The sequence below is a fragment of the Chamaea fasciata genome, unplaced genomic scaffold (assembly GCF_029207755.1).
Source record: "Chamaea fasciata isolate MVZ Bird 193981 ecotype frontalis unplaced genomic scaffold, bChaFas1.0.hap1 SCAF_7, whole genome shotgun sequence".
Lineage (NCBI taxonomy): Eukaryota > Metazoa > Chordata > Aves > Passeriformes > Sylviidae > Chamaea > Chamaea fasciata.
Window position 1 is genome coordinate 53,402,556 of NW_027094092.1, and position 14,657 is coordinate 53,417,212.

The 14,657-nt window shown below is 37.3% G+C and overlaps 1 protein-coding gene across 1 annotated transcript in view; it reads left to right on the forward strand.

Annotated features, from left to right (window-relative positions):
* TDRD9 (tudor domain containing 9) overlaps window positions 1–14,657 on the forward strand; it is a 68,876-nt gene that overhangs the window by 37,540 nt on the left and 16,679 nt on the right. The window contains exons 9-22 of the mRNA XM_066188914.1: window positions 142–200; window positions 3,151–3,202; window positions 3,357–3,441; window positions 4,080–4,137; window positions 4,707–4,811; window positions 6,492–6,589; window positions 6,953–7,084; window positions 7,723–7,885; window positions 7,974–8,037; window positions 8,501–8,564; window positions 10,066–10,110; window positions 11,354–11,407; window positions 12,997–13,113; window positions 13,900–14,007. Of these exons, the coding sequence (XP_066045011.1) occupies window positions 142–200; window positions 3,151–3,202; window positions 3,357–3,441; window positions 4,080–4,137; window positions 4,707–4,811; window positions 6,492–6,589; window positions 6,953–7,084; window positions 7,723–7,885; window positions 7,974–8,037; window positions 8,501–8,564; window positions 10,066–10,110; window positions 11,354–11,407; window positions 12,997–13,113; window positions 13,900–14,007 (1,204 nt within the window). The remainder of the gene's footprint in view (window positions 1–141; window positions 201–3,150; window positions 3,203–3,356; window positions 3,442–4,079; window positions 4,138–4,706; window positions 4,812–6,491; window positions 6,590–6,952; window positions 7,085–7,722; window positions 7,886–7,973; window positions 8,038–8,500; window positions 8,565–10,065; window positions 10,111–11,353; window positions 11,408–12,996; window positions 13,114–13,899; window positions 14,008–14,657) is intronic.

Consider the following 14,657-nt stretch of genomic DNA (forward strand, 5'->3'; position numbering starts at 1 on the left):
GAAATTTCATTTCTTCAGGAAGCTTAAATAATGCATGTTACAAAAAGTGTACACTTCTGCTTGTTCTTCCAGAATAAAATAGCTTGGAGTAATGAAGTAGACTGAGACTGTAAAACTAATGAAACTGTGTTTTCTTGTTAGGGAGAAAAAGAACTTGAGTGATACACTGGAACGTGGCAGTGTGCTTGTGTTTTTACCAGGTGAGTATGTCTTAATAACTTTGTTATTTGTCATCTAATGAGATTTCTTCTGGCAGTTCTTCCAGGGATTTATTAAACACAGGCTTAAATAGGTTCATTGGTCTCTTTGGGCGGTTTTTTTTTGAAACTTGTTTAATTTTGGCAATAATTGGAAAAGCTGTGAGTCAGAAATTAAGATGTTATGTATTTTTAAAAAATTGATTCTGTAGTTAATCTACAGAAATGCAGTTGCTTGGTTTTTAGTGCAATTATTAATTATTCTATGAACCTCCTAGTGTTCTTTGAGATGTTTCCTTATCTGCATATAGTGTGGTCTTCATTTAAATTGTTGTAAAAGCTCAAATTCACATTTTTCTTTCCCTGTACATGGCTTGGTGTAGTTGGCATGCTCAAAAGCACACATGATGACATGGTGATAATTGATCAGAAAGCTAGCTATATGTGTAGTCTTCTGTGGAGAATGAAACCAAAGTTGTCTTGCACAGAAGTTATTGTAGACTTTTATTTTGACTGCCATTCTTATTTGAACTCATTAGCTGGATTTTAGAGGCAGTTTAACAAGCCTGCAGAGTAGTTTTCCTGAATATCATAAATCTGTTACCTGGTGGTTTCAAATATTTACTTCATGAGCTGAATATTTATTACTTGAAAATTTTGAAAAGATTTGGTTGTGTTCAAGTGCAGAGTCACCTTGAAGTCCAGAGCAGCTGTTCCTTGGACAGAGTGAAGTCTGTCCCTACCAGACTTTCCAACTATGTAAAAGGGTCAGGAATGTCATCTCCCTGCTGTGTTGAGCTTATGAATAGACATGCCAGGGCTAGGGCTGGAAGCACAGCGCACCAGCTCAAAGGTGCACTACACTTAAGAGAGCAGCTTTCCTTGGAGAGTGTTCCCCACTAGCTAAAAGGCATTAGAGCTGCCTTTCTTGGAATTACCTTTGCTATAAAATTAATGGGTAGAAGGATTTACTTCGTTGTGTCAATGTAAGGCCCATTCCAGTTTGTGATTTATAAGGTAGGGAGACCATATCTGTTGATTCTGGCCTCTGATATTGGTGTTTGCCTGGTGTGTTTTCAGATTTCCTCAGCCCCTCTGAGGCTTCATTTCAGTCTGAAATTATTCCTTAGCCCTTTCAAATCCTAAATCTTTATCTTTCACTTTGAGATTTTGTTTGGGGTTTGCTTGTTTGTGTGTGTGTGTGTTTTAACTGTGCTGCTATCCCTGATGGCTTATAACTGCAAGTTATATACTGATTTTTTGGTTTGGTTTGTTTTGTTTCCTTTTATTTAAATATGTCTGGTAAATTTGTGGAAACCTGTGTTGTAATGCTTTCTGAATGAGCTGGTACACTCAGGTTTGTATTTTATTTGTTCAGTGTTTGACCTTGTCTGATTTTAAACTAGATACTCAAGACTGATCCTGAACACAGGATTAGCAAACAGCCCTTGAAATTTTCCTCACAAGTGTTTTTATACAGAACTGGAGAAAAGGGGAGGCGAGCCCTCAGTTTACAAGACGGCAGCTGATTCAGAGCTCTGGGTTATTTTTACACATTTAACATCCACATTTAGGATGTTGATTTGAGATGCTTGGATTTTTTGAGTGCTAGCAATTACATAGCATTTTGAACATGAAAAATAACACTCCCACTGACTTGTCAAGTTGAGTGTGCAGCAGCAGCAGCAGCAAGAGCAGTGCTGTGCTGAGGATGCTGTTCAGTGATTTTTGCCCACTGTTGTTGTGGAACTTGGTGATGGGGCAGAATCTGATTCCAAAAGGAGCTACAGCTGTCTCAAGTAGGATGCCATGTTTTCCCTTGTAATTGTAATTGCCTGTCTTGTTCACTGCTTAATTTTTTTGGTACTGCTTCCAAGTCCAATACTTTATAGATAAGTGTTTTTCAGTATTCAGTTCTCCTTTGGTTCCAGAACTTGTCTCTCTGTAGGGAACAGGTAATAAAACGTGCCATGTTAAACTGTAATTTTCTTAACATGCATGAATATGTTCCAAGTGATCTAATTTTATCTCTTCTACTCGTGTTGATCTCATTTTTTCTCTGTTCTGTATTTTGCACTTCTCCATGCCCTGCTCTCCTTATTGTCCTTCTGTATTTGCCAAAGCAGGTTTCCCATTTCATTCTGAGACCTTTGTGTCCTGGTGGGATCCTTGTGTTCTGTGGGTGTCACGGTCAATCAACTCTTGTCATTTCTAAAACTGGTCAGCATGTACTGCCTGCCATGTCTAGTCAGTAATTACTAGACTGATTAATAATTACTGTTAATGGTGATGATGCAGAGTGCGCTCTGCCAAACAGGAATCAAACTTCTTTTAGTTGTTTTTAATTGTAAAAACAACCTCCAGGGAAGTCCAGTGTTGGCTGGATTTTTGAAAATGGGGCTTTTGGAATTGAAGTCTCAGTAAGAAATAAACTGATCTTCTTCAGGAAGATTTGTGTCTGTGGAGATATTCAGGAAGGTAGAAAAAATCCCTCAGTCGTAAGATTTCTCCTGGCAGATGTGAAATGCATCCCGCAGAAAATGGGCACTGGAATAGCCAAAGGTTAGATGGCTAAGACAGAAAAAGCTATTTTTTTGGCCCTGTTTTTTTGAAAGAACTTGTTTGGCTGAAATACCCAATTTTAGCCTAAAGCAGACAGATATTCAGATGTAGTGAGCATTGTAAGAAACTGAAACGAGGGCTAATAATGGGATGTTGTCAAATGGCCTTTTTATCTTTATTAAGTGTAAAATTAATGCCAAATGGGTCTTCAAAAATTGACTCACTGGTTTTCAGAGACTTACTATTACATTTGCTGTTTAATTCTTCTACCATTTTATTATATGGTGAAAAAGAGGTGATAATAACAGGCAATTAATAATTGAAATACATATTTTTGAATTGTTCCTGATGACTAAATTGAAAAATAAACTCATGATTACTTTTTCCCTAGGTTTAGGTGAAATAAGATACATGCACTCATGCCTCTCAGATAAATATAGAAGGTAAGTTAGACCACACTTGTTTCAATTCAATTAAACCTGAATATGAGTCTTCCAGCTGTATGAGTTTTAAGTGCATGATAGGGTTTAGCACAGAAGTGTAATCAACTTTCGTATTCTTGTTTCAGTAAATATTTCACTAATGTATTTTCTTTAGGTGGCAAGTGTACCCACTTCATGCGGGTGCAACACTGGAGGAACAAAGTAAAGTATTTTCAGCAACAGTTCCTGGCTACAGAAAAGTAAATATTTTTAAATCATTACTTTTTTAAAGTATGTGAAACCTTTTGCTTAAGTAGTAATAGCAAATAATAATGTATTTAAGTAATAGTAGCTATTGTAACTCAAACCATTTTAACTGCGTTAATCTTAGGGAAGTTACCCTTAAACTGTTACCTGCTGCTGGTCTTGTCCTTCAGAATGGTTTGTGCCTGTTGATTCTTGCACCTGCACGACAGGGGTGTGCTGCTGGTGGCACTGAATAGCAAAGGAGTCCCCCAGTATGGGAGGCTCTGGCCCACTTTGTGCCCCACATTTTGGCTGCTGCCTTGGTTTTTTTCATCTGCTATTATTAAGAGAGTATTGCTGCTAATAGCATGATGTTTCTTTATGGCAAAGGTACAAGGAAAGATTTCCATTCTTCTCTATACCGTCCTAATGCTATACTACATTTTGGTTTTTTGAGCTCAGAACAAGAAAATACAAGGGGTTTTGTGTCGTCCCTGTGTGGTACTGCTTTTTTTACTATGCAGAGCAGAGATGCTGTGTTGCCATTACATTTGTATTTCTTCATACCAAGTAGGATTTTTCACGTAGAAACATTAATGCGAGTAATTTTTTGTTTATGCATTCATTGCTCATTTTTTGCTTCAAAACTCAGGTTATTCTAGCTACCAACGTAGCTGAGAGCTCTGTAACAGTTCCTGATGTTAAATACGGTAAGTTGTCTGGATCTTGCAATTCCATATACACTGTGCTTGTGATACTTTTCCATACTTGTGCTAGGTTTGGTCTCCAGGATATGTCACTGTTCAAAGCACTGCTTTTGGAATGTTGAATTCTTTCTTTCACAACAGAGAAATCTGAATATATAAACAAATAGAACTACTGAGTGGGAGGTTGGTTTAAACATTTACTAAGGGGTAATTTTAAATACAGTAACACACAGAGCCAGACCTCATGTCACAAGTTAAGATTTTTAATCATATTCTGACTATGTTTTGAAAGAATTGCATCAGTTTAAGCAAATGATGTTTTGAGGCACAGTTTCTAAATGCAGAAATGATTGCCTTTTAATGATTCTCATTTACAATGATTTATTATATTTATAGTGAAATCTGTTAACAGTTTGGTTAGTATTCAGAATATCCTGGGTCTGGTTATTTATAAATCTGATGTTCTTTTTATTGCTATTTAAGTTATTCAGAGTTTACTTTTCTGATAAAACAGATTATTCTTGTGTATTTCTTTTCCACTGCCATAAGGATTTTTTTTTTCTTACTTGCAGTGATAGATTTCTGCTTAACTAAAATTTTGTTCTGCGATAAGAAAACTAATTACCAAAATTTGTTGCTTTGCTGGGCATCTAAGACAAACTGTAGTCAAAGAAAAGGTAAGATGACAGTAGGTAGGTAACACAAAAGAATTTTGGAAGCTGACCTTCATGAACAATTCTTTTTTGCTTTTTCTTGTATTAGTAGTGAAAAGAACAGATTATTTTGGCCATTAGTACTTGATAAGTCTTTGCATAAGACTTAAGTCTTAAGTCAGGGTATAAAAATGAGATTAAATAAGTATGCGTGAATGGGTTATTTTGCTTGAGTATATTTGCAGAAGAGTGTTTTGTGTCTTACTAAAAATAATAAAATTCACAGACCACGGATTCTTTGTTTTGTAATAGGAATTTTTTTTTTTGTCATGGGCCACTTTTAAAAAGGGAAGATAGGTACTTCTAGTGAGTTTCAGCAGTAAAAGAAACTTCCATGTGTATTTGTTAATGAGTTGAAATATCCTCAGCAGTGTTTCTAGTTTACACCAGTGTTCATAGCACAAGGATAAATAAGATTCCCTATTGGCTCTTCTCGTAAGACAATTCTCTTAAATATCAAAATCATTTTAGTTTCTGTCAAAAATAGTACCAAAGAAATCAACAACAGTGACATCTTCAGATCTAAAAACACTGTAATTTTAAAGTATTATGTGGTCTTTACAATTACAGCTGGGTGCCAGGCGCCCACCAAAGCTGCTCTATCACTTCCCTCTCAGCTGGATGAGAAGAAAAACTCAGGGTTTGAGAAGAAGACAGGGAGATCACTTAGCAATTGCCATCACAGGCAAAACAGACTCAACTTGGGGAAGTTAGCTTAATTTTATTATCAAAGAAATCAGTCTTGGGTTATGACAAATAAAGCCAAATCTCAAACAGCTTCCCCCCACTCCTTCCCAGGCTTGGACTCACTCCCAGTTTCTCTACCTTCCCCTCCCTAGTGGTAATGGGGATGGAAAATGGGGGTTGTGGTCAGTTCATCACACATTCTCTCTCCTGCTGCTTCTTCCTTGCACTCTTGCACTGTCAGATATGGGGGAAGTTCCAGCAGCTTCTCACAGAAGCCACCACTATAGCCACCCCTTTTCAGGACCTCACTGTGAACCCCTGAACCCCAATATACAAATTTATTTCCATTTGGTTCAGGGTCAGCATAGGTCACAACAACCAGCCAATGTACAACCAGCAGAAGTAGCATTTTGTGTAAAAGACTTAGGCCTTTTGTGCATGTGACTTTTAAATGTGGCCTGATTCTCTAGTGGAGTATCCCACAGAGAGGAGTACCCTTTAGCTGGTTGAAGGGAATGGTGTTTGGATTTGTGAAGACAGACTTATGTAACATTGTGTTTCCTGTAAATAGTAGATCATAAAAATGTTTTGCTGTTTGTCATTGTGTCTTTAAAGTTGTTTATATTGAAGGTTGTTTTCTAGCTATAGAGTCAAATAGGAAATGCCTGTTCAACTGAGAAAAATGGCTGTTGATTTGAGGGCAGTTATGTGAAAGAGGTATTTGAGTGAAATACTTATGCAATTCTTTTGTTAGTTACTGCTCCTGTGAAAGCAAAATTTTTTTGTCCTACCCTTATGTGTCTGCTGGGCCTGTCTGCTGTGAGAGAGCAGAACACTGCTCAGCCTGCAGCATCAGCTGTCATGTACTGCTCAGCTGCCCAGAGGGTTTGTAGATGGATGGGTTTGGAAAAAAAGTTGTGCGCTTTACAAATTGGTGATCTGTTCTTTTATGTGAAGGTCGTGCTGGCCGTATTTCCAAAGGCTATTGTTACAGGCTCATCCGCAAAGACTTCTGGGCAGACTGTATTCCAGAGAAGTCAGAACCTGAGATGCTGGTAAGGCTTTTGGGTTTAGGATTAGGTTTTCTTTAATGCATTTAGTCATAGCAGAGAAGCTTTGCTTTACTTTCTCTGAAGAGGATTGGAATAGTTACTAATAACTAGTAGCAATGACTAGAATTCAACTTGATAACTGATTGACAAAGATCATTCCACATAGCTTCTTTATAGGAGATACATTATAGCAGTGAAATTGATGTGGATTAGAAATAAGCAATCTACTCAAAAGGAAAAAAACCCTAGTTGTTCACAATTAATTTCAGATTTTGCTAAATTTTTTGTAAACTTACTTTTTCACGTAAAACACTTTCTCACACTTTCCATGAGAGGAGAGTAACAATAATCTTGTCTTCCCTTTAGCATTGTCCACTGGGAGCTGCAGTCTTAAAATTAAAGAAGCTTGATATAGGGGAACCAAAAGCCTTGCTGGCAACAGCTCTTTCTCCACCCAGTGTAGGTGACATTGAACGTACAATGGTTCAGCTGAAAGAGGTAGGCTTCCTTTTAAAGTTGTTAAAATCAAGGTAATAGGAATGTACTGCAAAAGTGGTTTTCTTTGTATTTAAGGTAGTAGTAGTCTTAATTGGAACCTCAGATATGAACTTTGTCTAGAATCTTTCACACCTTGGTCTGTTGATGGGTTAACATCCTTTTGAGCATAATTTCTGTAGGTGCATCTTTAAAACAAGATTGTAATTTCAGCAGGGAGTAATGATACTCTCTGAGGACTAACATCTATGGTGAGAAAGAACAGAGAAATAGACAAAAAAAATAACTTAAACTCTATAAGTGACATTGTTTATGAATAAGTAATAAATCACACTCTTAAACTGTATGATTTATAGAAGTCAGCCTGAAGATACCCTTCTCACTTGCACAAGGAGAGGATGGTGATTTTGATTTTCAGTTGCAGAGTTGATAAGGAAGAATCTTCATTGCATTAAACTTTTCTCTTTTCCAAAGTGCATAAGAAGTAATATTTGCATCATTTGTAGATTGCTTTTATATTCAGTATATGCAGTAGCTTTGGTTTCAAAAGTACTTGGCTTTAAAACTGGTCTTAGGTTTACTTAGTCGGCGTTTACAAGTGAGTACAGCTTTTACAAGTGAGTACATTTTAATTTCTTTAGCTTGGAGCACTTACAACCTGTGTGCAAACAGAAGAAAATCTGCATGATGGTGAGCTGACTTTCTTAGGAATGGTATTGACACAGTTGCCAGTGGAGCTGCATCTTGGAAAACTGATAGTCCTTGGGCATGTCTTTGGTTGCTTAGAGGAATGCCTTATTATAGGTAACTGAAAGAAGAACATGTGAGAACATTTCTCTAAAATCGGTGATTTGCAGGTTTTCATTTTGATTTTTTTTTTTTTTTGTTGTAGCTGCAGCACTGTCTTTGCGGAATTTTTTTGCAGTGCCTTTCAAAAAGCATGTTGATGCATACAGGTAGTGCCCCAGATGTTTTATGACTTCCTAACTATATTTGAGAGTAGAGGGCAAGGTTGATCGCTCAATATAATTTTCTGTGTCATTAGTCTAATTTTCTGTTAAAATGCCAAGCAGTGCAAACAGAAGATTTTCCAGGTAGCTAATACTGGAATCTCTTTATTTGGGAACATAAATCACAGAGCTAACTCACCATCTCCTGAGCACAAGGCCTTATTCTTCAGCTTTGCCTTTCTCAAGTGGCAGTGTGTATTAAAATGGTTCTTTAAATAGCAAGGACAATTACTTCTTATTATCCTGCTTGTACAGTGCATCTCCTTCAGCGAGGAGATGTGAGTAAGAGCAAGTAATTACAGTAAGTGTATTGATCATGTATATTAAAAACATGGAGGGTGTTACTGAGCTGCATAATACATGCAGGATTTGAAAAAAATACTGTTGCTAATAGTTTTTGTATTGACAGGAAAAAAATGGTTTTTGCTGGGAGCAGTAGGAGTGACTGTATTGCAATCCTGAATGCATTTAGGGTAAGTCGTTTGTTCCACCTTAAATCAGAGTGAAATCTGATGGACCAGGGCTGAGATTCTCACCTTTATAGGATCAGTACATCATTTTTGTTTTGCAGTTGGTAAAAACTTCACATTACTGATGGCTACATACTGATCTTTTTTTGCAGTCTTTGTTCAACTGTGTAAAGTTCCAGTTACCTCTAATAGCCAAAAATAAAATGCCAGAGATGTGGCGATGTTTGTAGATAGTTTTTAACCAAGGACAATTTGGACTGGGAAATTCTAGTAAAGAATGAGTTTGGTGACCTTTCTCCAGACTTCATAGCTTTGGCTTTCTGATGTTTTTGTGCAAATGCCATTTTTTGGTACTCTTGTCTGTTTGGTGGCTCAGTACCATGGACAGGGGTCAGTTCCCCCAGCTAGAGGCAGAGCTGGTATGACACAACTAAGGCTTCTGCTAGAGGAACTTGCTGTTCAAATTCCAGCAATTTATATTATGCATGCTCTGGTGTGTTCCGTAATGTTCTGGAGAGTCTGAAATCTTCAGCTGCTGATTTAATGTATTCAGTTTTTTAAAAATATGTTGCCCTTCAGTCAAAACTGACTTGTTTTTTTTCTGCTCTGCTGTCAGAATTTTGTGAAGCACACATGGACATGTATGACACATGTATCCACTAATTCTGAGGCTCAAAAATGATGTTTTCTGAATTCCCCTTATCCTCTTGTATATTTCCCTTGTGTCACCTAATAGCCATCACCTGTTCATCTGAAGATGCTATTTCTGTAAACCAGTATGTTGTCCTGAAGGACAAACACAAACCTTCAGACAGAGCTTCCAGTGAAGCATCTCTGTGTGAGTGGTGTGAAAGCTTTGTTTTGAATGACTGAGTATCAGAAAAGAGCAAGTAAGTTCAGGAAAGTTTGTTTCCAAACTCCTTGGTTCAGATTAGATTTCTTCTTTTCTGTCAAGGTAGGGAAATAGCAGATCTGGCTGTTCAACCTTGCTTGTAAGTCAGTGTCCCCAGTAAGCTGGAATATTGTATTATGAGGTGACTTGGTGTCAAATAGAAATGGATTCTGCAAGCATCTGTCATAAGCTGCCTAATAATGAAGTTATTTCCATTAATATACTGGGTATTTTAATTTCTCTTCCAGCCCTGTTTTCTGGGAGACATTTGCATCAGAACTTACCTGAATCAGTCAGTTCACTTCCTTTTGTCCCAAAGCAAGAAGAAAAAAAAAATAGGGTTTTGAAAGTAATCTGCTTTATTACAGCATCAAATTAAAACGTCCAAATCGTTCTAATAATCTGTGGATGTTTGTGTGTGCTTTAACATTCCATCCATTTCCTCTTATAAAGCCAGGTGGAGAGCTTGTTGTTAAAAAAAATTACTTTCAGTGTTGATATGAAACAAAAAAAAATTAGAGTTTTAAAGAAATTTATTTAGCATTAATATTTGTAATAATTATTACTAAAGCACTACATTTTGTGTCTGAATACTACACCTTTTTTTCTTAGGCTTGGCAGGCCTGTAAAGAAAAAGGGAAGCTGAGAAATTCCATGGTTAGTTAAACTTTCTTTCTTCTTCTCTATTCAAAGTTAAATGCTGGAGTATTTTATTTTCATACTGAATTTGAAAAATTAGGAGCTTTTCCTAGCGGTGTTTATTTATAATAATTATGCCTTTCATATATAAATAAGCTGTGAGAGAAAATGAGCGTTTGAATCCAGTGCAGAGTTATTTGAAGACAATCCCTTGTGTTATTCACTTTCACAGATGAATCAACAGTGGCCAGAGGGTTTGAAATCCAACCTAAAAAGGGAAATTGAGCTGTAGTTGCAAGAAATACTTTTATTGCGCATAAGTATCTCTGTTTTTTAAACACACAGATTTCTGCCCTCTCAGAAACCCCTGAAAGATGGAAGATGTTAAAGTGCATCAGTCACAAAAACCAGTAGATGCCTCCAGTTCTTCTTTTGTCTGTACAAGATAAAACCTGTTTTATTTCCCCTGTTCTTTCAGAGTGTAGTATGGTTTATGATCACCCATGCAGACCATACCCTGAGTTACAAGTAGCCAGGATGGCCAGAATCTGTCTGATAAAAATGTGCATTCAGAAGTTGTTCTGAGTTTTTTGTAAGTGTTCCCAGATTGCCAAGAAGTCCATGGCATCCTGGCTTCTGTCAGCACTAATGTGGCCAGCAGGACCAGGGCAGTGGGGTTTTTTTCCCTCCTCTATTTGGCACTGGTGAGGCCACATCTTGAGTACTGTGTAGAAAATACTTGAAGACGTTGAGGTGAGGTGCTGGAACGTGTTCAGAGAAGGACAGTGGAGCTGGTGAAGGGCCTGGAGCAGAAGCCTCCAGGGTAAGGAGCAGCTGAGTGAACTGGGAGTTTTCAGTCTGGAGGAAAGGTGGCTCAGGGGAGACCTCATTGCTCTGCAGCTGTCTGAAAAGAGGTTATGTTGAGTTGGGGGTTGGCCCCTTCTCCCAAGTGATAGAAGCAGGGAAAATGGCCTCAAGTTGCACCAGGAGAGGTTTAAGTTGGAATTAGGAAAAATTTCTTCGCTGAAAATACTGCTTTTCAAAGACCTCTCAAGATCCTCAAGTGCAGCCATTAACCCAGCACTTCAGTGTCCAGGACTAAACCACATCCCCAAGTGCCACACCCTTGCACTTTTTGATCAAATCCATGGATGATGACTCCACCACTTCTCTGGGCAGTTGGTTACAATGTTTTCAGTGAAGAAATTTTTCCTGAAGTTTACTAGCAGTAGAAGAAAAAAAATCTAACTTTCTTTTTCAGGAAGAGCTTGAGTGGGGTCGTTCTAATTGTGTTCATATAAACAAGATCAAAGAGGTAAGATTAAATAGATAGTTGTTTTTATAAGCAGAGGGACTTAACTTTTCTTATTTTCTGTAACTGTTAAGATCTTGGGTAAACCTACTGTGTTATGTATCTGTCGATACATACAGGTATGTATTTTCTTAAAATGAAGCATGAATTTAGATGAAAGGAGTTTTCCTTTTGTTAGGATAAACAAAGTAGTTAAATTATTAACTGTTTAACATATTTTTAATATTTTTAAGATATCTGCAGTATTATTTCCTAGTTTTGTAGGTTCCTCAGATGACTGGTTGTGGTGTGACTGCTGTCTGTTGTTACGTAACTTCTGTCTTCTGCTTGGGATGACTCTAAGCAGATACAGTTACATAGTGAGGCCTGAACTTGAGGATTTTTGGGGCTTTGCTGCTAACATTACTGCAGCACTTAATGAAAACTCAGCATCCCAACAGGCTTCAAGCTTAATTTGATATATTGAGGGGAAAATAAGTCAAATTCTTGAGTAATAGTTTAGCAGAATGGCCTTGGCCACTATTTCAGTTCATACCTTTGGCATGTGCAATGTGGGGCCTGTGTTTCAAAAAGCACAGGAAATGAAATAGAATTTGATAGTAACTATCTGGGTAAGAAATAACAGTAGTTTTATGACTTGGGTATTTGCTAACAACAGAAAAGAAAAAGAAAAAAGCAAATTTTTAAAACTGGACAGTGGAGGGATCAATCTCACATGGCAGCCTCTTTGGCTCAGTTTCAGATAATGCTGGAAGAGATTATGCATGACATAATATATAAGGAGTTTAGAATGGTCACCTTCACTTAACACTTAGTAAGATTTGGGTGCTTTTATTTGCTCCCCATAAAGATCCTAATTTCATGATCCCTTGTGTGGAAGTGAGTTTGCAGGACTGAGTCAGTCACAGGGGTTCCTTTCTGGAAATGGTTGTTCTGATACTGTGCTGAAACTGCCAGCAGCAGAAAGGAAAGGGAAATGTAGCTACAGAAAAGTTGTTTGGACAGTGCTTTGTCCATTTGCTCCAGAATCATTTGGAAGAGCGAAGGCATTCAGTGTGTGGTCAGAGGACCAGTGGTTGCTTGTGGGAGCTTCTTGGAAATGCTGAAGATGGAAAGCTTAATATGTTCTGCTGGAGGGCATAAGTTTCATCTCCCTCACAGTAATCAGAGTTGTCTGCTATACTGAGGGTACAGCATGCTCACTGCTGCAGTTGGGTGCACAATTCCAGGTTGTTAAAAGGATTCTTACCTCCTAATTTACATACCTAAAATGATTTAAATAGAGAGTATCATCTTGTAAAAGGTTATTTCAGTTCTTTTCCTAATTTTGTTCTGTATCATATATGGATGATACCCTTTGTGACTACAGAGTTGTTCTTTATAAGGAGATTTTGGGAACACTTCTTGAGTCACAGGACTGAAATTATTTTCCAACATAGAGGTGCTGAGCAGTGTATTGGTGAAATGCTTACCAATCACCTGAGAAGGGAAGGGATTTTGCCGAATTATTTCAGGCTTTAACTAACAGATTTTATTTCAGTTTGTGGCTGGGTTTGATCCATTTTAAATGTAATTTAGAGATAAAATTTCAGGTGGAAGAGTTATTTCACAACTTGAAAAGAAGAGTCAGTGCATTTAACATGCATGTTAAAGCTCAGCCATCTGCTGTGGACCAGGAATATGTGTGCAAACAACGTTTCATCTTGCAGGTAATGCTTTCCTGTCAGAATAAGATGCTATTTACAAAAATTACAGCTGAATTTTCAATTCATAAATTGATGAACCGGTATGACACTCATTTTCCAAAATTCTCTGTGGATGCTGCAGTTTTGGGTAGGAGAAAAGCGAATTTTTTGGCAGTGTGTTGGCAATGTAGAAGGCTAATACTAGTTAATTGCAAATTATATTATCCCTTGTTTGAGGAGTTTTATTTGAACACTGGCTTGGTCATTTAGTGGGGAGGGGGTGCAGGGACTTTTATGTTTTTCAGCTATTTTAACTTTGTCTAATTTCCAGTTAAATTACTTGTCTTATTTGGACTGGTTAGCAGTGATTTTATTTTCACAGACCTATTTATCATTTCACTGGCAGTTGGTTTAAATGTGTAGGCAGTGACCTTCTGGGAATGGAACTGTTAAACATTTTAAGATACAGCCTGAAAACGGAACAATTTACCTGTAGCTATTTTGCTTAAATTTATTTAAATTCAGACTCTTGAAATCAGAACTAACAGTTACAGTTTTCAACCAATAGAATAGAGCAAGTCTGTATACAGAAGCATTAAAATGTTGTAGAGTTGTTCCAGAAATTGAACTATTTTCACAAAAACATGTTTTTAAAAATTAGTGTGAATTTGGGTTTAGTCTCCAGTTCTGGTAATTCCTGAACAGAGACAGGAAAAAATATTCATATGAAGATCTGTTGTTCCAGTGTATCTCATTTCAAGAAACTGAATATAATCTGCTGTGTTTCACAAAATATTTTCTTGATTTCAGGTGGTAATAGCTGGTGCTTTCTATCCAAACTACTGTAGTTTTGCAAAATGTCATGAAGAAATTGCCATGAAAGAACTTGCCGGCAAGGATCCAAAAACCACTGTCATGGTATGTTAAAGAAGGTGAATGACTTAATTAAGAACCAAGGAGCAGAAATATGAAGTGTTTGGGTGGTATTTTCAAGTTCTGTTCTGACTTGGGTGAGGACAGAAATAATTACCTGCTCTGATCCTCGCTTGGTGAAGTCTGTCCCACTTTCCTTTCTTTCAATATAATAAACATTGTGTAGGTGGGCAATTTTAGAAGAATTCCTGAGAACTGCCTCTGTGCATTTGATTGCTAGTCTTGCACAGATGAACAACTTTCATCAAACTAAAAGAATACTTGGCAAAATAGAACAGGACTATCAAGGGTACTTTTTACTGAATACTTCAGTTAATGTAGTGTTAATTTTTCTGTAATCTCCTGCTTGTTAGTGCATGGCATACGTGCTTGTTGCTTTAAGGTTACTCAGGTGTTGGTGCTGTGTTTTTTATCTTGTAAAATCGCCTTTCAGCTGATTGCATGTGTGCAAGTTTAAAATGGCTGCGTTGATTTTGCAAAATTGTGCAGTCTGAACTAAGTAAATGTTTGGTGTATCAGAACTAGGCATAAACTGTAAAACAGCCATGACTTGTGCTTAAAGAAACCAAATCTACTAATGAGCCTCAAAGAATAGACTTCACTGGCGCAAGACAAAATAGATAAAAAGGAGAGAG